The following is a 22828-nucleotide window of genomic DNA, read 5'->3' as shown; positions in this document are numbered from 1 at the left end:
GAAGCCTGCGTGCCTAGAGCCTGTGCTCCGCAACTAGAGAAGCCACCACAATGAGAACCCCATGCACCACAACGAAAAGTATCCCCCGCTCGCTGCAACTAGAGAAAGCCCACGCGCAGCAACAAAGACCCAACGCAGCCAAAAATAAATAAATTTTAAAAAGCAGTCTTTCAGAATCTCTAAAAAAAAATATTAATTACAGCATACTCTGATAATCTCTTTTATTCTGCTTTGTATTATTATTTATGGTTCTATAGACATCTTAGCTCAAAAAGGATATAACAGTCTTCCTAAAGGCAACAAGCTAATGCATTCTCCCTTAATATTTGTATCATTTCCCCATTTTCTCTTACATTTAAGTATTTGAAAATTCTTAATAATTGGTTTTGCACGTAAAATTAAAAGCTTTCAGCCTATGGCAATGAATTATGACACATTATACTCCTGCAACAATATATTTATAAACCATCTGATAGGGAGAATTGAAACATATATATAAGGAGCCTTTCAATCTTAGTTCGTCTAGAATGCCTATTTACGTTTGAAAGTGAACATTCAGACTTGAACAGTAAGTTTGTGTGGCATGCCTTGTTTTGGGATTGCTGTTGATCTACTATAGATGGAGATGACGATAGCGACCCATGTGATTATAGGGTCATTGATCACCCCCAAGTTCAGGGACGCCAGAAACGATCCTGAAATCGGTATTCCACTGCTCGTCCTTTCAAAGGTCGAGGCATTCGTTCAGAAGCAGGGCAAATACGGTGACTGAAGCTGAATTTTGATGAATCCCTGACAGATGTATGTTCGCCTCTGAGCTTTTGTATCCTGCTCTATGAATGTGTACCCTTAGCATTTTCCTGTAACGTTATTCTTTGAAATCATAATATTTAATGGCTGAGTGTTTTTTATCTGTGTGGGTATTCCATAATTTATTAGCTTTTCACTTTATGTCAGATGTTTGAGTTCATTTGGTTTCTTTTCAACTTCAAACTGTATTTGGACAGTCAGCACGCATGCGAGTCATTCCTTTCTTCCCTTACCCTTCATATCCTTGGCCGCCGTGCCAAGGCCTTGGCAGTAATCAAGAATTGGCCTCTTCCGTTTCGTACAGGAAGGTCTCTCACGTATATTCATGTCTCCTCCTGCCTCAAAGAGTTTCCTTCAACCACAGCCTGGATTTTAACTGAAGATCCCTCTAAGACGCTCTCAAGGGCAGCCTGTCCACTGACAGACCCCGAGCCTACAGCCCAGGGGACCTGGCCTGTCTTCTGCCTGACAGATGAGACCCACTTCCCTCTGATGGTCTCTGGCTGTCGTATTTGACTCAAGCATGGGACAATTCGTGGTGGAGGCCCCGTTGTGGTTATATATATATATATATATATATATATATATATATATATATATATATACATGTCCCAGAAGGCGGCCAGATTGAGTGTGGAGCTCACTTCTCCTGTCTTCCTCCAGAATCATAACCTCATCGGTAACCTCCCTGCCTTTCTTCCTCTGGGATTGTTGGTTGTCCGTCTTCTTCTTGGGTCTGTGTGTTTTACCCTTTTTGTAAAGTTCAAGGCAGGGATGCAGTGCCTTCAGCCAGGAAAGTGGGCTTGGACACTAGTGGGAATACAGGTGCTAACGCCCTAGTGGGCTCTGGTGCAGTGTCCGTGTTCCAAAGGGCACAGCACTGCCCACTCGGGCCAGGGAGCAGGGCTCTGCGTAAGCCAGCATTGCTAGCTGAGGTGGGAGGGCATCTCCCCAGGCTGCCCTGGGACTGGTTCCAGTTCCCTAATGCCGAACCTGCCTGCTGGCTAGGAGTGACTCAGGCCCACAGCCAGGGCTCTGTGTCCAGGAGGGAGACACGAGCTGATGGAGGAAGGACCTGGCCTCTTCCTTCTTTCCTGGGTCCACTGGCCATCTCTTCCCATGTCTACCACCTCCTGCCCTGCTGCAGAGACCCCCACCCAGCCCACCTTTGGATGAGGGCTGCCTTACAGAGGATACACGGCTGGTTAAAGTCTAGCAAGGACCTGGGATCAGAGTCCCCTGGCTCTCGGTCTAATGATTTTTCTGTACCTTGTGCTACAAAAATCCCACCCTATGGAGGGCCTTTGGGAGTCATGTGCCCTGCCTTCCTTCCAGAAGTGGAAGGGACCCTTTCTCCCTTGCACATCAGGAGGAATCTTTTTTGATCTCTGCCTGACATGTTTTTATAACAATCTAGAGATTTCAACATACATTGTGGTTGCACAAGAAATCCAAGTCACCAATTTTTCAGAACCTAAGCAGTTAACATTAGAAATTTTGCCGCAAATAAATTGATCAGTATGCAAGACAGTTGTCACGGCTGAATCATGGTCCACAGTTAAGGTAAACAGATCTGTGATGACATTTTCTGAGCGGAATACAAATGCAGCTCATTTCCTCCCAGAGGTTTCTGACATTTCTTCTACACGGAAAACAGATTCTCCCAAGAAGGTGCTGGTCACAAGGAAGAAAGATCTTTGTTTAATCCCTCTGAAAAGGTATGGCTGTGAAATTTTTTATGCTTTCTGCGAAAAGAATTGTTCTAAGAGAAATGAATAGTGACGAGAGCGTTTTTCTTTGGTTAGCTGTCCCTTACTCCCTCCCAACCATGGAGAGACCCTTTTGGGTTTTGTTTATTTGAACGGTCATTAAAATATGATGTCAGGGCTTCTCTGGTGGCGCAGTGGTTGGGAGTCCGCCTGCCGATGCAGGGGACGCGGGTTCGTGCCCCGGTCCGGGAGGATCCCACATGCCGCGGAGCGGCTGGGCCCGTGAGCCATGGCCGCTGAGCCTGCGCGACCGGAGCCTGTGCTCCACAACGGGAGAGGCCACAACAGTGAGAGGCCTGCGTACTGCAGAAGAAGAAAAAAAAAATTATGTCATTGTATTGTGAGAGTTTGCATGTCAATAGCATTGTTTTGCAACGTGAAGATCAAGGGATATTTTTCTTATTTAGGTTCACATGAAATAGTGGAGGAGGGAACAAAATGTTTTTTCATTTCCTCATGTTCTTTTCATCTGTAATGCTCTCAAGTTTCGCATTTTCCCCCAGGTTTTTGCTCCCTATACTGTATTTTAGGAATTCTATACACTGTGTCTGCATCTGAAATGTGAAATAGTCCTTAGCTAGATGCTGCATTGTAAGCTAGATCTGTTTTCTGTATTCAGGTGAAGCTTTCAAAAGCCTCAGCTTGTACTGCAGTTGAAATGAGCTGAAAACCTGCAACTTTGTGTAAGGGTAGGCAGTCATTCCATCCCTGTGTGTAACGGAAACAGCATTTCCTGGGTTGGGGGCAATACTGGCATTTGGGGTGGGACTGCTGTAGATGGAGATATTTCTGTCTATTTGTGCATTTGTCGTTGGTTATGACCAGGGATCCTGAGCAAGGAGCTAGCATTTGAGGTGGGGGAATAATTCTAGATCCTGTTGGGAGTTGCAGTTGGGGTAAAAGGCCAGAAAGCGCCAGTGACTGGACATGAACAAGAGGGCATGCCCCTCAAAGCAGGGGCATGAATGAGTCTGTTCACCAATTCTGGAGCAATCAAAGGAATACACTTAGGAAAAGGGCATCTTTTATATCGTGCTTCATTCCTCCCTGAAGCGTTTGCTGTCCATTGCCAGGATAGCACAGGTGTGGCCTCCTCCAGGAAGCCTTCTTGGATCTTCCTGGTCCTTCCCACTACCCAGTGTCCAGTCTCTTGCATAGCACACAGCTCTCAGTATGAAATTACCTGGCTCTGGGTCTCCATCACACTCAAGACTGAACCTGTCAGCGGCAGGATGGGGTCTTTTCATCTCTGACCGACCAGCTGGTAGCACAGCTCCTGGCTCAAAATCAGAGCTTTGCAAATGCTGTGTGTAATTGAAACAGGCCCCATTTTCTTACAGCAGCTTCTGCAGAAGGAAGGGATGTCCTGATTAACCCCATTTCTTAGTTGGAGAATAGATGGGGAAACTGAGTCGCATAGCAATGAAGCCAGACTAGAACCAGATGCCTGTTTAGAGCGTGACCCTCTGAATAAATGGACAGAGGAAGGTGTAAGCGATCACACCTCTCCTTTGCTGCAGAGTCCCCATATATCAAGTGTACGGTGTGGTAGATGTAAATATGCAACTGAACCAACCGTATTTTTCTTCCTCCTCCAGAAATTTTTTGCCCCATGCAGTCTCGGTGTAGGAGGATCAGGTGACCAAGGCTTTTTAGAGTCTTCCTTTCTGGGCTCTGACAGTGACACATCATGTATTTTGAGGCAGTAACATCATCTCCTTCCTCCTGAATGCCCTCTGGGTGGCTCCATCATTCAGGCCCTGTTATCTGTCATCTGGACCGCTGTGACCTTCATTCATTCACAGGAGAAGTACAGGTACAGTAAGAATGAGTCACCAGGGACCAGACCTAGAATGGGAGGGGAAGGGATTGGCCAAGGACAGACTTCCTTGGAAAAGTGATGTTTGAGCTGAATCTCAATGACCGTTAGGAGTTAACTTGGTGAAGAGATGGAAGAGAGCTTTCTGGCCACAGGACACAGCATGTGCAAAGGCCCTGAGGTGGGAGGGAACACAGTGTGTTCATAAGATTGATAGGGCTGTGTGGCCAGAGCCGAAGAGGTGGGCAGGAGAGGTGGACAGCAGCCTGGCCACACAGGAACTGGCTGATCGTTGCAGGGAACTCCACATTTGTGCTGAGAGCAAAGAGAAGCCGCTAGAGGAGAGAAGTAAGAGGTGGACTGGTCAGCTCAGACTCCTGTGCGAAGAGTGGGAGAGTAGATGCAGAGGGATCAAAGGAGGAGGCCCTGCGATAGGCCAGCAGAGAACCCAGAGGACGGAGAGACCTTTAGGACGTGACAGCAGGACTTGAGAACTGGATTTGGGAATCATCAGCACAGAAATGGTATTGATGCCAGTGCTTGAACGGGTTCACCTGGAGGGAGAACAGAGAAGAGGGAGTGGTGTAAGTGCCTGGAGGCCTGTTGGAGGAGGGGGAGCTGGCCAAGGAGAGGAGAAGGCGGGCCGGAGAGGTGGGAGGGAGGGGATGCGGCCCCTGGCAACCCAGGAGAGAGTGCTGGTGATGGTGAGTGGGCAGCTGCACCCCACAGAAAAGGGCGGGGGCAGAGATGAGACCCCTGAGATGATGCCAGCTCCCTAGCCGGGTGACAGGGACAAAGGCCTGACTGCGGGGGATTGAAGGGAGAATGGGAGGTGAGGAGACCCTGAGGGGAGACCCGAAGGGGAGCAGTGACTTTGCCACATGTGGCAACTTTTTTTTTTTTTTAATATTTATGTTATTTATTTATTTATTTGGCTGTGCTGGGTCTCACTTGCGGCATGTGGGCTCCTTAGTTGTGGCATGAGGGATCTTAGTTGTGGCATACATGTGGGATCTAATTCCCCAACCAGGGAGTGAACCCAGGCCCCCTGCATTGGGAGCTTGCAGTCTTACCCACTGGACCACCAGGGAAGTCCCTACACATGGCAACTCTTACTTGTACAGTTGACAATTCCTCCTCTGCTTTTAGGATTGATATGCATGTTGACGTGGTGTTCTGGTCTGTAGGATGTGTTCACGTTTCTGTGGCACTAGAGCCTCTCCTTGTTACGTGTGGTCAGCCCTCAACTGCGGGGGAAGTCAAGGTGCGGACCATGACCACCACGCTTCTCTCAGTGGAATTCCTTGCCAGTGCCCGCCTGGGTTGCCCACAGGGAACCAGAGTCAGGTGGGCACGGGTGGTTCATCCGGGATTTCTGGGCTCCCTTGCTGGCTTTCGTGAACCCTCTGAAGGCAGTGTGGAGCTGTGTGGGACCGTGGGGTCCCAGGGCTGTGACGGGGGCACGTGCACCTGCTCAGGTGAGGCTCTCCTGGGTGAGAGCACGGTGTGGTGAGGAGGGAGCCGTGTCCACCTCAGTCCAGGGCGGGGGGTGTGCATCTGTGGAGCCCTGCAGAGACCTGGGAGAGGGGGTGGAGGCACACTTGGGGCCTGTCTGCTGACCCCTCCCTGGGCTATGGGTGGGCCAGCCACTTAAAGGCAGAGCTCTCAGCAGGGAGGCAGTGTGAGGTCAGCACAGGACGAGGACCGCGGCTCAGGCTGCCCGGGTGTGTGGCAGCCCCCGTGTCTCCCTGTAATAACATCACCCTGGGGGGCATTTTGCACGTGGGGCTGCAGAGGAGTCAGTCCCGTGTCCACCCCCCTCTTCTGTGGCCCACTGTCACCCTCCCTGCACTCCTTTGAGACAGAGCCATAGAAATCAAATCACAGAAGTGACCTAATTCCTTACCGTAAGAAACTGATTGTAAGTTTTGTATGTGTCTGTGTGTGTGTTTTACTTAGCAAACGCTTAGAAGTGCTTACTGTGTGCCAGACATCATTCTAAGTGCTTTATGGGTACTAGCTTTTTTAATCCTCATAGCAACCTCATGAGGGATTTACTATTTCTTATTATGCCCATTTTATAGATAGAAGACTGAGGCACAGAGAAGCTAAGTTTTGCTCAAGGGTTATGTAAAAATACACACACACACAATGTCTGCTTTAAAAAATACTCTTTTCTTGGGGGAAAGTCAAAGGGGAAAGGAGAAATAACTTCTGCCAGGCATCTGTTATTTTTATTTTTTATTTGCCAGTCTTCTTTATTTTGTTTTTAAACGACAGAAATTTATTGTCTCACAGTCTGAAGGCTAGAAGTTTGAAATCAAAGTGTCAGCAGGCTTGGTTCTTTCTGAAAGCTCTGAGGAAGACTCTTTTCCATGCCAATCTCATTGCTTCTGGTGGTTGCCCACAGTCTTTGGCATTCTGTGGCTTGTAGACTGCCAGGCGTCTTAAATGAGGGATCTTCCTTAATCCCCACAGTAACTGTGCATGATGTGGGGATATTCCTTTTTTTATAGATGAGGAAACTGGAGCTTAGGGATAATGAATAGCTTGCCCGTGACCCCAAAGCATGGACATCTCCTGCATGTCACGCAGCTTCCACATGGGCCTGTGATTTAGAGTCTAGATGTTACAGCGTCTCTGGTTGCCCCCACCCGACCTGGGGAAGGGGTCTGCTGGCCGCCCAGCCTCTGCCTGAGCACCTTGAGGGGCGAGGGCCCAGCAGGGGGTGGCTGAATGGCGAGAGCCCGCTCTGCTGCTTCGCAGTCATGCGACCGAGGCATGGCCCTGACCTCTCTCTGCCCAAGTTCCCTCGTCTGTAAAATGAGTTGACTTTATACCTCTCTTGTAGGCTGGATGTAAAGCACACGTGAAGAGCTTGGGACATAGCGAGCACTCAACATAAATCTTATTACCTTTATACAGAAATATTTTACATATTTTTGTATAGGATGTTTATCATTATTATTAAGCCAGTCCATTCCATTGTTGGACACTCTTGTTATTAAAAAGGTATCCCCTTCCTTTATCTCTGTCTCATTCGTTCACTGCTTCTAGCTCTCCAGCTATATATGCTTTCGACTGTGGCTTACAATGAAACCCTTTAAAAATACGTATTTCTCTGTTTGTGGTCATTAAATTGACACATCATTAGATTAATGTTAAATTAACACATGTTGTTGAAGAAAAAAACCTTGTATATTCAAAAACAAAAAGAGCTTTTAGGAGAAAATGAAACCCACCTATCATTCCCACAACAAAAATAGCCAAGTTTAACACATTGATGTACTTGTATCTGCCTTCCGGTCTTTTTCTGTGCATATATGAAGTACATACACACACACACACACACACACACACACACACACACACACACACACACAGCTGTGGCATCCTTTTGTGAGGCATGGGTAACTTAATGTCTCTTGACACATACTGCCAACTCATCCTTCACAAAGGCTGTGTTCATGTACACCCCCAGGGGCAAGGTATGACCATGGCCACATTGTCACCCAGTAGGTATCCAACTTGATTTCCTCTCTGCTCAGTGCTACGGTCAAGGTTCCACTTTTCTTCCTTTTGGAGTGAAATTCAATAGCCCTGGAGCAAATCAACAATGGGCTTATGGGGCTACTTTCCATCTAAATGTATAATACCAGGCTCTGGGACTTTCCTGGTGGCACAGTGGTTAAGAATCCACCTCCCAATGCAGGGGACACGGGTTTGAGCCCTAGTCCGGAAGATCCCACATGCTGCAGAGCAACTAAGCCTGCACTCTAGAGCCCGCGAGCCACAACTACTGAGCCCGTGGGCCACAACTACTGAAGCCCATGTGCCTAGAGCCTGTGCTCTGCAACGAGAGAAGCCAATGCAAATGAGAAGCCCTCACATCGCAATGAAGAGTAGCCCTCACTTGCTGCAACTAGAGAAAGCCTGAGAGCAGCAGTGAAGACCCAATGCAGCCAAAAAAAAAAAAAAACAAAACCAGGCTCTGCCTTGGAGACCCTCACCTCTGAGTGAGGGTCTCACTGGGTGACCCTCACCTGGTGAGTGACCTTCCTCTGGCCACCTTTCCTGGGTGGGTGTCCTAGGAGATTTGGTAACTTACATTCGAGTCATATGAAAAAGTTGCCAGATCTGGGGAGCAGTTGTCATTTTTCCAAAGAAGGCTGACAGCTGATCACATTGGTAGATATGAACATAGATTACAGATGAGAGAGACATGTTTTTTATATTTTTATTTGAATGTATTAAGAGTGGCTCCTAAAAGACATTAGAGAAAAGTTTAACCTTTAAAGTGAATTTTAGTCTCATCGGTTGCATCTTTCACTGGTTTGTTTCGTATCTAAAACTCTATTTTAGTTACCACAATGGCATTTGATAAAATGAGACATCCGTTCCTTGAGAAAACTAAGAAAATGGGATAGGAGCAGATTTCCTTGATGTCGTAAAGCATATTTGTCTTAAACCAGCAGGTCATTACAATTAAATTCAAGGGCCAAGCAAGTTTGCTTACCATCACCATAATCATGATAATTTTAATCATTGCTTCCTGAGAGTTTTCTTCCCTCCCAGGCGCTGTGTTAGGCTCTTCATATACATTATCCTTAATTTTTAAAATGATCCTTTGAAGTAGATTATTGCTAGGAACTGTTCGAGTTGTGATTTGAAACCAGGTATGTTTCACTGCAAAGCTCTGTGGCCTTTCTGGTACCCAGTTATTGGTCATTATTATTGAATATTCTGGAAGTTCTGACCAGTGAAATAAGACATGAAAAGAAATTAAACCTTTAACTATTTAAAGTGAGAAAATAGTATAATTATTTGTACCCCATAGGATTTGTAAAATTAGAAAATTCAGAAGAATTAATGATGAATCATTACAACAATTTTAAAAATTTGGTGAAATGGCAGGACATGTGGCAATGGCCCTAGAAACTCTGTAGCCAGATTTTGAAAGCATAATACGTACATAGAACAGCAAGGGAGGGGAGGGCAACACCTGTCTTAGCTGCTGGTCAAATCAGTTGACATCAAGCATGACAGAGTTATCGTAGCACAATTATCTTCATAGCTAGTAACCAATCAGAAAGTAATCTGGGAAAGGAGATCTCATTCACACTAGTAGCAATGATCATAATACACAACACAACATCACATCGTAATAACATCACAAAGTACCTAGAAATAAACTGAATGAGAAAGTGGGGGGATCTATATGATGAAAATGCAAGACTTCTTATTGAGCTAAAAAGGAAGTCTTGAGTAAATTATAGGCTTATGTCAATTCTTTGTTGAAAATTCTAAATGTTGCAAAACTGTCACTTTTCTCCAAAATTAATTTGTAGGTTCAAGATAATCCAATTAATTTCCAAAGGAGGTTAAACTTTATATCTCAATCAAATTATTCTAAAATTTAAATGGAAGAATAAGCCAGAAGAACAAAGGTAATTCTGAAAGGTAAGAGCAGTGAGAGAAACTTGCATCACTAAGTGTGTTACAATGGTGCAATACTAGAGCAAGTATAGATAACTGGGTAATTGACAAAAAAAGAAAATAGATATTCTAGAAACAGACACATTTTCTATGTACAAATAAAATGTAAGACAGAGGGAGCATCAAAAAAACTTATGGGGAAAAGGAAGGACTCGAATAAATGAGGTTAGGACAATTGATCTTTTTTTATGCTGTGGACTGAATTGTATCATCTTCTCAAAATGCATATGTTGAAGCCCTAACCTTACCACCCCCCCACCCCCCATTGACTGTATTTGAAGCTAGAGCTTATGGGAGGTAATTAAGTTTAAATGAGGTCATAAGAGTAGGGCCCTAGGATTGGTGGCCTTAGAAGAAGAGAAAATGTGACGACACAGAGGGCAGGTGGTCTGTAAACCAGGAAGAGGATTCTCACTGGCGCCCAAATTGGCTGGCACCTTGATCTCGGACTGCCCAGTCCCTGAACTGTGAGAAAATACATTTCTTTTGTTTAGGCCCCCCATCTGTGGTATTTTGTTATGGCAACCCAAGCTGACCAATACATCTTAAAACTCTACCTCTTAAAGCTTTCTCTAGTATTAAAAAATCTCTCTCTCAAAAAAAAAAAATCTCTCAACCTAAAAAAGCAAGCAACAGATTGGAAAAATATTGTAAAAGATTTTCAGAAAATGTGGCAAAGCTCTAATATCTTTGTCATAAAAAGAGATCATACAAATAGATAAGAAAAAAACCTCTGAGTCTCAGTAGGGAAACGGGTACATGATATACAGATGCAGTGTACAGGAGAAAATGTAAACCTAGAAGGAGTCAGGTCTTCTTAGAAATGCTTTTTGAATGCGGGAGGGGGGAGGGGGTAGTTTTGGACATTGTGGATGGTGAGCCGTCATCCTTCTGTATTGTGTGTGCAGCCCCCTTTGCTGGAGATGTGTATGTGCCTCTCATTTGCAAATTATGTCGATGTATTTGCATATAAGGCTCCCTTGCTCCCTTCCCCTTATCCCATGGTGCATGGGCTCTATGACACATGCATATCACATGTAAAGATTGTATCCAACTCAGCGTATCCACCACATGGCCTTCATGAAGCATACACTTTCTCTGTGGTAGAAACTACTTGTGTCTGCCTGTCCACGTGCACTTGGTATCTCGCACCAAGCCTGGAGGGCACAAGAATATACCTAGTGGGGTCTGATGGAGGCAGGCTGGTGTGGGCCTGTCTTCGCAGAGCTGGCTCTTTTTCTGGGCCAGTGAAACTTAATCATGGGAAACAGTCCAGCAGAATAAGATGCTGATGTGACAGCAAGACCGGGCCTGCCCCTGGCCCGGCCCCTGGTCCACCGTGGGCACCTGTGGAAGTCACTTAATCTCTTTTTCCTTGCTTCCCTCATCTGTCTGAGGAAAGGATTGGACTTTCCGTATTCCTCAACCCTTGCCCCATAGCCAGGGTTTTTGTGGAACTTCACCGTCTGCACCTTTGTTTTCCCCAAATAAAATGGGACAGATATCAGCTTCTTTCCTAACTGCACATTGCCTTCCGTTTTCCACTCCTTCCTCCCCACTCCCCACCTCCGAGCTGGAGGGTAACCACACAGGGAAAGGGTGGGCCTTTCCAGGTCTGCAGACAAGGGCGAAGATCTCCTCCAGCCTGACGTTTCCTTAACTCAAAGGCAGGCATGAGGTAGTTGACTTTAAAATACTTAAACTAGTGTCACGTGGAACATGAGTTGTTCGGAGAACACATTTTAAGAGTTTCCACCATTAGAGACCTTTATGATACGCTGGCTTAGTCACGGGTAAACAAACGTCCTTATATCAGGACTTCTTGGTGTGTTTTTTTGGTGGGCACTGAAATCTTCGAGAAGGGGGATAAGTGTGTGGCTTTTCCCTAACCTGTTTGACCACGCAACCCTTTTTCCTGGAGAATCTTAAGGGCCTGATGTTCTGTGGGACTTACTTTGGGAAGCGGTGACTTTTGTTTTCACCCATGTTTGCACTGGCAGTGATTCAGCCTTTTAATTGGGACTTAATGGACTTAACGTGCTGTAGCCTCCATTGCAGAAAAAAAATACAGATTTCTTATCAGAAGCAGGCAGATATAAGGTTATGAGGTCGTTGCTGTTCATACCGCCTCGCTGTCACAAATCCAGTACAGGAATTGTTTAGAGAGGAGAGGATTGCTTTAAGAAAGGGATTTTTTTTTTTCTCCTTGAGTACTTTCCAATGTGTACATTAGTTAAAACAAAAACAAAAACAACAACGACAAAAAACTAATAGCTCTCAAGTTTTTGTGAACATAGTGGAGTAGCTAAATTAAGACTTTGTTTATTAGTACTGTAAAATTCTTCCACGGAACTTTTGAGTGGAGTAGTTCAGGTTGACCTTAGAGTGTGTTTATTAAACACAGCGTCTTTGGCCATAACTGTGGATCAGCGGTCAGATGCCTCCGTGGTTTCTGGGAGGGGGCAGAGAGCAGTAACTTAACACTTCTGAGCATCACCAGCGTTCCTTCACTAACAAGGGCCCAGATCCCTGTCTTTATCCCAGACTGTCTTTCTGAAATACATTTTCGTAGACTGTTGCTTCCCTTCTGCCCTGAATAAGAGTTGGGCTGAGAAAATAGAGCCCTGTGGGAGTCATTCCCAAGAACAATAAACAGGATAGAGAGGCCCCTGGAGTACTGCATTTGTCATTTAATGGTCTGAGGAAAGGTCATCTGAGTTCAAGAACTCTCCACAAAGTGGGAAGGAGAAATTCTTTAACTGTGGTTTCTTTGACATTAGGGATGTGTACCTTGGTCTTAACAAGCTTCTGAAAGTTTCTAGCTTATAAGCAATAATACATTATGATAAAGATGTACTGGAAAGGTACTCTCGTCTAATGCCAGACATACCTGTTCTTTTTTTAACTGGAGTATAGTTGCTTTACAACCTTGTGTTGGTTTCTGCTGTACAATGAAGTGAATCAGCTCTATGTGTACATCTATCCCCTCCCTCTTGGACCTCCCTCCCAACCCCCGCCATCCCACCCATCTAGGTCATCACAGAGCACCGAGCTGAGCTTCCTGTGTTTTATAGCAGGTTCCCACTAGCTATCTATTTTACACATGGTAGTGTATTTCTGTCAAACCTAGTCTCCCAGTTCATCCGCCCTCCCCTTCCCCGCACCGTGTCCACATGTCTGTTCTCTGTGTCTTGTGTCCCTATTCCTGCCCCGCAAATAGGTTCATTTGTACCACACCTAGAGTCTGTCATACAGAGTGAAGTAAGTCAGAAAGAGAAAAACAAAGACATACTTATTCTTTAAATTAACATTTCTTCCCAGAAAGTCCTGGCTGTGGAGAGCCGTTGTCACTGGCTTACCGTGCAGCCCGAAGGGATGCTTTTAAGGTCCCTGGACCTCACTGTCCTCGTCATGAATGGAGGGCCAGGCAGGGCTCTGTATTCGGGGATTCTGAGTCCATACTTAGAGAGGGGAACAGACTTTCTGCTTGAACACAGATGCCCAGGGTGAGGACCGAGCATCAGTGGTGGTGCTGCAGGGGATTGGCTCTTTTGGTTCTCTGGGCTGGCCCCATGTGGGCTACCAGTAGTTGGGACCAGCAGTGGGGTCCTTCCCCTTAAGCTTTGGCCACATGCCTGGATTCCTGAACGTCTTACCCGCCTCCAGGTGACAGGAGACAGGAGCTCTTTATGAAAGCTAAGTTAGCTGCGCGAACTCTTTTTTTACCACCAAAACTAAGTATGGGCATACTGCCCAGGGATATCCTTTTCCAGACAGGGGAAGGGCTCAGCTGCGTCACGTGACTAATGATGGGCCTGGGACCCAGGTCCCTGGATTCTCCTCCCAGGTGGTGCTTTTGGTCTGCCGGACAAGCTTCTTGCTTATTCTTGGACTTTTCTGGCATTAACAAAACCTCTCATCTTTGCTGAATTGCAGAAATGGCTTCGGACATCCCTGGATCGGTGACATTGCCCGTTGCCCCCATGGCGGCCACTGGACAGGTGAGGATGGCCGGGGCCATGCCCGCCCGCGGAGGAAAGCGGCGTTCTGGGTAAGCAACCTCGGTGGTTCCAGGAATTGGGCTTAATACATGTTGAGCAACACTCTTGACCTGTTAGGAAAATATTGTCTCTCCCCCTCCTGGAGAATCAAAGCTCAGCAGTTTGCATCCTGTTTAGATTTTGCAAGATTCCTAACTATGCATGTGATTTGCCTCTGAGTGTTTCTGGGCCTTGGCACCCAGCTGGGGACTTCTGTTTGCTTGTCCTTGTGGTGAGAATGGCTCTGTGATCCTGCTGGGCTTTGCTCAGGCCATCTCTCTGAGGGAGGGGACTTACCCATCCCTCTGCCTGAGCCCACCAGCCGGAGGGCAGCCCTGCAGGTCAAGCTTCAGCCCCTGTGGGCAGCAAAGATCCCTCTGGTGCTCTCTGTTCTTTGCTCCGTCTACCCATCTTTGCTAGGTGGTGTGCAGGAATTCCTTTCCAAAAAACTGGCTCTAGCCCAGCACCTAAAGGCTGGGCGGCTTACATCGTAACCTGCTCTGCCAGTAAAGTTGGTAACGGTGTTAAGTTCTGGTGGGACCAGAAAGACCATCATTCCTAAACTGATGGAACCCAAAACGACATCTACTCATGATGTATGGTGTCTGTAGCTGTGCAGAGATCTACGAAACCGATCAACCAACACAGATCCCTGCAGGAAAAACATAACCGACATTTTCAGACTCTGTATGTCAACCAACCCCTTTCCTTCATTGAATCAATTTTATTTTCAATGAAATATTTGAGAGACAAATATTTGATAGACAAATACTTTCATGAAATAGAATAGACATTGAAATAGAATGAATTATTTGATAGACAAATACTTTCATGAAGTAGAATCAATTTGTCCTATTAATGCAATTTCCAATAACCCAGGTCTCCCCAGGAAGACAAGGGTCCAGGCTCATTTGTAAAATGGTCCATCATTTTAAACCTAAGAGTCGCTTTTAAACCAGTGTGATTCTTAAACAGGGCTGGGGGAGGGGGAGCAGGTATGTTATGAGGACCTGGAATGGAATGGATAGGATGAAAAAGCCCCTTCAGCGTTATAATTTGAGATGGTGAAAAGACTGCTGTGTGTGTAGTAGTCTTTAAAAGAAGGGCTAAGATTTTGGTGATTAGTGAGAGGGTAATGGAGTCTGGTTCCCCAGCTTTCTCCCCTCCATTCAGCTCGCTCCCCTCCAGGGTCAGCGTTCCTTCCAGCGGGACCAGCAGAGCTCTCAGGAGCAGCGTGGTACCTGGGGCAGAACTCCTGAGATAAGCTTTAGAGTAGGAAGCAGCCTGCCCTGGGGCTGACTACAAACCCAGACATCCTCTTTTAACCAGCTACTCTTGCTAGCTAGGTGCTAAGCTCAGTGGAGTGTGGGCTGTTGAAAGAATGCACTTGATGTCAACATATAAACTTACTGAATTTTTTTTAAGATGCCAGGCCTTTTAAAAATTATTTTAAATGTCTGTGCTTGCTAACTTCCATTCCCTGGGGACAGAGCCTCATTGCTGGCCCAATCCTTTTTAAGAAGAGGAAGCACAGAAATCTTTTTGTTTCTTTTTTTTTCTGTATATTTAACACTTTTTGAAAATTTTTTAAATTTTATTTTATTTATTTTTTTATACAGCCGGTTCTTATTAATTACCCATTTTATACATATTAGTGTATACATGTCAATCCCAATCTCCCAATACATCCCACCACCACCACCACCCACCACTTTCCCCGCCTTGGTGTCCATACGTTTGTTCTCTCCCTCTGTAGCACAGGACTCTTTGATGCAGGAAGGTGGGCTGGGCCAGAGCCAAGGACAGGCAGAGATGCTGGGGCCCAGTATTTGCAGGACAAGGAGCCCTCTCCGTGCAGGGGAGTCGTCGCTGAGCCTCTGCCACCCCTCCCGCAGGGTGTGTGCTGGGCCTACGCTTTGCTCAGGGCTCGGCTGTGGCGAGCTGAGGCTCCTGCCCTCCTTGACCTCCGAGTTCCTGGCGTCCAGACCCTGACATCTGCTTGCTGCCTGAGCTGATGACCGGACAGTGGACTCGGTCTCCTTTCTGAAGAGGTCCTCCAGGCTGCCCCTTTCCCTACCAGGTCACACATACACGGCGTGACACTGGAGGTGGAGGGGGACCTGGGGTGGACTGAGACAGAGCCCAGAGGTCACTCCCACTTAGAAGCAAGGAAGCACCACAGCAAGCAAAGAAACCAGAGATTCAAGGGGACGAACAGCAACTGCTGGCACGCTACCCAACCAGCAGGATGAGGGCCCGCGCCTCCGAAAGGCAGATCAAGGAGCCGACCTCCTCGGGGGGCTCGTCCTTTATTCTCATTTTTGGAGCCCGTGCGCCTGCTTCCTTTTCCCCATCAGAAGGAAGAGCAGGCAAACCGCGCTTCCTTCTGCTAAGCCCCTGTGACTGAGGGATGTATCCTCTGCGTCTCAGCAAGGAAACCTCCATTTTTACAGGGCAGTGTCCATGGTAACTCTCACATCTGGTATTTTACGTGTTTTGCTGAAATTCTGTGATGGAGGCCACCGCGGTTGTAGAACAACCACAGCAGTGATAACGCCCCGCAGACCGCAGCCTGCGCTCTCAGTCCTGACGAAAGTCACATTCATCAAAAAGCAGGTCACCCCGGGCTTCCCTGGTGGCGCAGCGGTTGAGAGCCCGCCTGCCGATGCAGGGGACACGGGTTCGTGCCCCGGTCCGGGAAGATCCCACATGCCGCGGAGCGCCTGGGCCCGTGAGCCATGGCCGCTGAGCCTGCGCGTCCGGAGGCTGGGCTCCGCAACAGGGAGAGGCCATGGTGGTGGGAGGCCCGCGTACCCAAAAAAAAAAAAAAAAAGGCAGGTCACCCCACTGCGGCGCCCACCCCTGCACCATGGCGCGTTTATGCACGCTCCCCCGTCACTGCCACGGTGCTCTTCCTCCTTCTCTCCGAGACTGTGGGGCACAGCTGGAGACGCAGGGAAGGGGAGAAGGAGAGAGCAAAGGAGTGGGGGGTTGGGAGAGGTAAGGACCTGCCTCCCGCACCCTATTCCCTGCCTAGGTCTTCCCGCTCTGACCTGGTGATTCCGGTGGAGGGACGTGTCCCAGATTCCCAGGATGACCACCCAGCCCTAGTGTTTCAGAGCCAAGTAGAAGTGACCCCTCGTGGGGTTTGGATGCCCCGGCCACATGCCTGGCCCAGCGCCGTGGATCCTCTGATGAATGCTCTTTCCCTGTCCCCTGACGGCTCCCCCAGTAAGCATCTTAGCAAGCAGCGTGCTCTGCTAGCAGTTGGGACAAAGGTGAAGGTTCAGAAGTTTCAGATTCTTTGAAAAGTGATTCCACATGTGTGGCAGAAGTGACCAGAAGCAAGTCACCTGGATTGCGTTTTTGTAGAGAACTCCCTGATCCCAGTGAGGCGGTGGGACGGCATGGGGGGGCATCCACAGGGCACACTTGGTGCTTTTCAAGTGACAGGGGAAGTGGCTGTCATTAGACAGACTGTGCCCATCCCCAGAGTCAGCCCTTGGTGGGGAGGGAGGGTGAGGCTGGAGGGCACTGGGTGTACCAGCCCCTTCCCGCTGCCCTGGAGTCAAATGTTGGGCTTCTAAAATATCGTCAGTGGAGGGAAACGATTTCCAAATTGTGTGCGGCCAGTAGGCCAGCGTCTGCCTGCAGTCTAACCCCACGGCTGCTGGAATGTGGTTGAGTAAAAGACATATTACATAAGCAGATGTTTTGCTTGGTTCAAATTTCTGCAGTAGTGTTGCTGTAGCCCCAGTCAGCTGGCCCAGGCCCTGAAGGAAGGGTGTTGGCTCGCACCCGTGTCACTTCTCTTTTTTTCAGCAGCAACTTCACGCTGGCCTGGGGTCGCTCGTTTGCTGCACTCTAGAACCAGCCTTGTTGGCACGGCGTCTCATCTTCTCTCATAAGAGCATAAGTGAATGATTTGCTGACTCATATTTGACGATGCATTATTATTATTATGCAATCTCTGTCAGGCAGGTCCGTAGCACTCACTCGTAACTAGCTGCAGGCTCAGAAATGCTTTTCACGGCTTTTTATCGAGGTCAGAATCCATGCTCAGCAACAGGAAAGTGAGGTAAAATGCATTCTCAGCCCACCTTTTGAGGACTCTTAGATCATCCACTTATTGTACGGAATCCTTTAAAGTGAATACAATAGGACTTAAAAGGCATGTTTTGATTTCTCTCCCTTATTATCCAGATGCTTAAGTATAATAGAGACACATAAAAGACATACAGGATGATTTACTCAGAGATTTTACAGCAGAAGAAAAGCACAGCTATTGTAGTCATATTTAAAGTGGAGCCTTTGAATTGGTGGCAGAAGACCCAAAGGCAGCATCTTGGCAAGCACTCCTCCGAAAGGTCCCTCTGTCCTCAGAAGTTGAATTGTTTTCTGTGTGGCTGATGAGCAGTGAGACCGCTTTGGGGTCAAGTGAGTTACCCTGAGGATCTGAACGGTCGTTTGTGTCCTGATTTCTCTCCTGAGTTCACGCCCACATTATGCATTTCAAAATTCCTAGATGTGATGGCAGCGCACGTGTGATCACACGCTTACACAGGTGGGAAGGCACAGTTTTGTGGTCCCTGAGTTTTCATAGCCAAATCCTGCTTCCTAAGTTTTCAGTAGACTTCAGAAAACTCTGGCTCCAGAGCCTGGCCGTCCCTCTCTTAACACTCTCTGCTCAACTGGGCTGACCTGATCCAGACTGGGACCGTTTACCGTATGGCTTGCTTCCCCATCCGTCTGCTGCATGAGGTTCAGGTAAAGAGACAAGCTGTCCTTAATGAAAACTCTGGTGACCAACTGTCCTGGTTGGCCCAGGACCTTCCCAGTTTTAGCACTGAAGCCCAGTACCTCCACAGATCCCCGCATTCTGGGAAAACCGGGACAGTTGGTCTCCCTAAATACCGCAAAGATCGTGCAGCCTGAGGAGGGAAGGCTGACTTAATCAATTGTATCTTGCAGGAGCCGGATTATCACGCTCGTATCAACTTGACCTGAAAGGCATTTTAAAGATAACTGTACATGTCGCACCCACTTGAGGTTTTGCTGAATGCTTGCATAAATCCATTAGAATTTCTTTTTCTTAACACTAGTCTGTTTTTGCCAGCCCAGGGGCGTTAAGTAACCTTCATGTCTGCAGCAAAGTCGCTCTTACCCGTGATGAACACTGGGTGGCAGTGTGGTTCTGTAGCTCTGCAGAGGCCCAGAGGCTCTGGGAGCAGGATTTTGGGTGCTATCTCCCAGACGTGATTTTTCAGGAAAGGTGAGGTGATGGCTTAGTAGCTAAGCAGTATATTGATGACTCTGCTTCATTTAGAAAGTCGTGCGTTCAGCCACCATTTTCCCACAACATAGGCGACTCTGCAGCTGCTGTGTGGTGCCCGGCTGCCCAGTCTGCATTGTAGGGGGGTGCATGTTTGTCTCTCCCAGTGGTGTTTTAACTCTACTTTCCCTTTCTTATCACTTTTCTTCCCGGTCTTCCCTCCTCTTTGTGCAGAAGTATTTTTGTTAACATCGCTGTCATCTCTCCCGGTTATGTGATGCCTTTTGTTCTTTTATTCCAAGCAGCCAGCGCAAGCCCTGGTGCCTGGAAATCAGGGATTCCAAACTGGCAGGGGATCCCATCAGTTCAACTCAGATTAGAACTCTGGCCACACTGCACATAAAACAGTCCAAAAATAAACATGTGATACCATTTTAAAGAAGACAATGTTCGTTTGCCCTATGTCATCACAGTCTCTAGGTCCCCCAAGTAACCCCAAAGCCTAGAGAGTACGATTTATCTCATTAGGGGCCTCTCCCATGTGCTTGTCCCGTGGTGGCTCTTCCTATGCAACTGGCCATTTCCTGGTGGCCTGGGTGCCCTGTGCCTTCCTCCCATCACCCATTACCCACTGGGGCCCCCACCCTGAGAGCTGAGGGGGAGATCGCGTTCCCTGTGAGGCCAGCAGCCCTGGCATATGCAGCTGTGGTCCTAGAGCACACCCGCCACTCTGGTGGCAAGCTGTTGGCCACCAGGCAGGCCGGCCTCCCTTCTGCTTGGGGTCCACGGAAACTGTGTACCACTTAGTCCCTCAGTTCCACTGAGAACAAGATGGGGCATGCAGTGGCTCTGAGACGTTCTTCCCCCAAGGAATCCCACCTCCCTCAAACGTCCAGGAGAGCGAAGACATCTGTACCATTTCTGTTTTGTTCCCGAAGACTCTGGGTACACCTTAAATAAGTACCTGCTCTGCTCTAACATCTTCAGGAGTAAAATTAACTGACCTTAGAGAGGACTGTTTTTTGTTGTTTGTTTTTTGAGAAGGAGAGTTTGGGATATCACTTAAAGAAATATCTATCAAAACTTTTTGTTTTATGTGTATTTGGAGAGGCCCAATGAAGTGGGAATCTTGAGTATTTATTGGGTGAGTTTCAGTAAGCAGACAGGCACTTTGAGTAACTTGGGCCCCAAACGACTGTTTCTCCCGCACACCCATTTACTTGGACCTGGAGTTTATAGGCTAATGGCCTTAAATGCCCTTTCCATGTTGACTCATCCACGCCAGCCAAGTCCTCACATGGCACAACCAGTAGTATATGTTTCCCTCATAATCCCTTCATTGCCCTTAAAACTTCCTGTTTTTGAAACCGTCTTGGGCTTTTCTCAGTCTGTTAATATACCACAAAATAATTTAAAGAAGGAAGTCTCCCTGTGGAATAAATGATATGGAGGGGAGCAGGTATCCCCAAAGGTGGTGGGAGATAAGGGATGTTGACTTTTCCAGCACAGCCTGAGCAACCCACTGGCAGCCTGTATAGGGTTCTAGAAGGGTTCGAGTTGATATTCCAGCACTTTTGCAGAAGTCCCCAATCATATAATTAATGGCACTGGTGCTGTAGACCTTTCATTCTGCCCTTTCTTGTCTCAAACCTGTACAATGACCGTGTAGAGATACTGTTTTTTGCACTGCCAAGGGCTGGGATTGTTGGAGAGCAATCTGACCAAATAAAACCCCCTGTGTGTGACACCAGCTCATGTGTCCAGTTAAATGTCCTACGTATAATGAATGCTCACTCGTGATCTTGACTTTTCAGAATGGACTTTGATGATGAAGATGGAGAAGGTCCCAGCAAATTTTCAAGGTGAGTTTACTTTATGTTCCCTAGATTTAAAGAAGCCAAGACCATTTATCACCTCATTGGGACCAACAGGGGTTTAAATGTCTTTCATCATTGAAAGAAAGCCATTGCCTCGTTCTGTGCTAGTATTTGGCCTGGGGACAGGTAACTATTAGCAAACCTGCCAACCCCAGCCTGGATGATCAAAAGTTAAGTAACGAATTATTAGCTCTTTTGGCTTTTTGAATTAAATACTGACTGCCCGTTTCAATGGATTCTTTTTTAAAAGACAGACCTAGAGTTCAAGTTTAGAAAAACAGTCAAGATAAAGCCTCTTTTTCTACCGTGGAAAATAAGGAGAAATATAAGAAACCTGGGTGGCCCTGTTCTGGATGTAGGATATAAAACTGGACCTTAAGTTCCTAAGAGCTGTATCACTCACTGGCCACGTGACAGCATCTCTAACTAGGCTCTGTGGGGCTGTCCTGAGAACAGACCGCCTCACAGAAGGATACTGGCCTGTGGGAGCCGGTGGTGGTAGATGTACCGCATACATGAAGGACAAGGCCGGCCCAGCCCCATGGCTTTTTTTTTCTTTATTATTTTGTTCAAGTTACGGGAGGAAGTTTGGCAACATGGAGGAAAGGGCAAAGATCAGTCTTAGCAAAATGCCCATCTGTACCCAGTTTACTTATGGAAGGGCCTGCCTTGACATTCCTCCCCCGCTGCCCCATCAAAGCACTCCTAATTCCTGGTGGTTGATGCAGTTGAAAACGTACCCCAGGTTACGGGTACCTTTCTCCGGTACGCACAGTCCACGGTTTGGATTGACAACCTCGGTTATTTTATAAGTGTTTTTAGCAGAATGATGTCCGTATTGAGCCCCGGACCCATGGCCTCCGCCAGTTTGCTCATCCCCATGGCAGTTACGTTTGGTTGGCTACCTTTTACCCGTGTTGTGGGTGTGGATTGAGCACCCCTTCCCCAAATCCAAGAGGAACATGCGTCTCGTCCCTATTCCTGGGCTTCCTGGCGTCTCCAAGTCCATAGAAAGTCTTGTCACTTGAGACGCTTTCCTCCCCGAGAACTTTGCCTTCCATCCTCCCCGCTCCGCTTGGGTGAGAAGGACAGGGAAGGTGGAGCACGCTTTGACCTCGAGTGACCCCAGAGTTTCTAATCAAGTCAAGACACGAGTTTCAACAACAAAAGCGTGTATTAGTTTGCCCTTGGTGCAGACAGAACCCCAGCTTAGATGTCCACCCATTTCTTAGGATACATTTTAATAGCAGGGAGTGCTTTGTTCCCGAAAAGAGAGCTAGCCTCGGAAATAAGGGCCCACATCTCCCCAGCCTAGTTTGCGCTCGCCTTACACAGCCTCCCTTTACAAGGAAACAATGACCTGTGGTTTCTTGGATCAGAATTCCCCTTGAGATAACATTCCATCGCTTGTTGACCTCAGGAAATGATGGTTCCTGGGTCTCAGAACAGAGGGAGGAAGAGAGACGAGGAGTGACGTTTGTTTGACATGGAAGATCAGTGTCACTGATGAAATAACAGTGCAGGGACACAGAGAGCTCATTGTTTGAGGTCCCATCAGGAAGAAACAGAAACCCTAGACTCTGTGAAACTGTCTTGTAAGCCCGCCAGTGAGTCAGGTTGTACATAGTCAGGGTTCAAACCTAGGCTTCTGGGAACCGTATCCTTTCCCCTGCACATGGAAAATAAGAGGGAAAGATGGGACATGCTTCCAACATACACTGGTACCCGCGGAAGCCTGGGCCCAC

General features: G+C 47.3%; 1 protein-coding gene across 3 annotated transcripts in view; it reads left to right on the top strand.

Moving 5' to 3' along the window:
* ARNT2 (aryl hydrocarbon receptor nuclear translocator 2) overlaps nucleotides 1-22828 on the top strand; it is a gene marked incomplete at its 5' end in the record, with an annotated part of 194123 nt that overhangs the window by 34000 nt on the left and 137295 nt on the right. For all 3 annotated transcript variants that reach the window (XM_082648668.1, XM_082648667.1, XM_082648666.1), the window contains 2 exons: nucleotides 13831-13945; nucleotides 21021-21068. In XM_082648668.1, coding sequence (XP_082504794.1) covers nucleotides 13831-13945; nucleotides 21021-21068 — 163 coding nt within the window. The remainder of the gene's footprint in view (nucleotides 1-13830; nucleotides 13946-21020; nucleotides 21069-22828) is intronic.

Source organism: Grampus griseus (assembly GCF_964374135.1).
Source record: "Grampus griseus genome assembly, chromosome: 2".
In the NCBI taxonomy this organism is placed as follows: domain Eukaryota; kingdom Metazoa; phylum Chordata; class Mammalia; order Artiodactyla; family Delphinidae; genus Grampus; species Grampus griseus.
The sequence above is the reverse complement of the archived record's forward strand: the minus strand, read 5'-3'. Positions and strand labels throughout refer to the sequence as shown.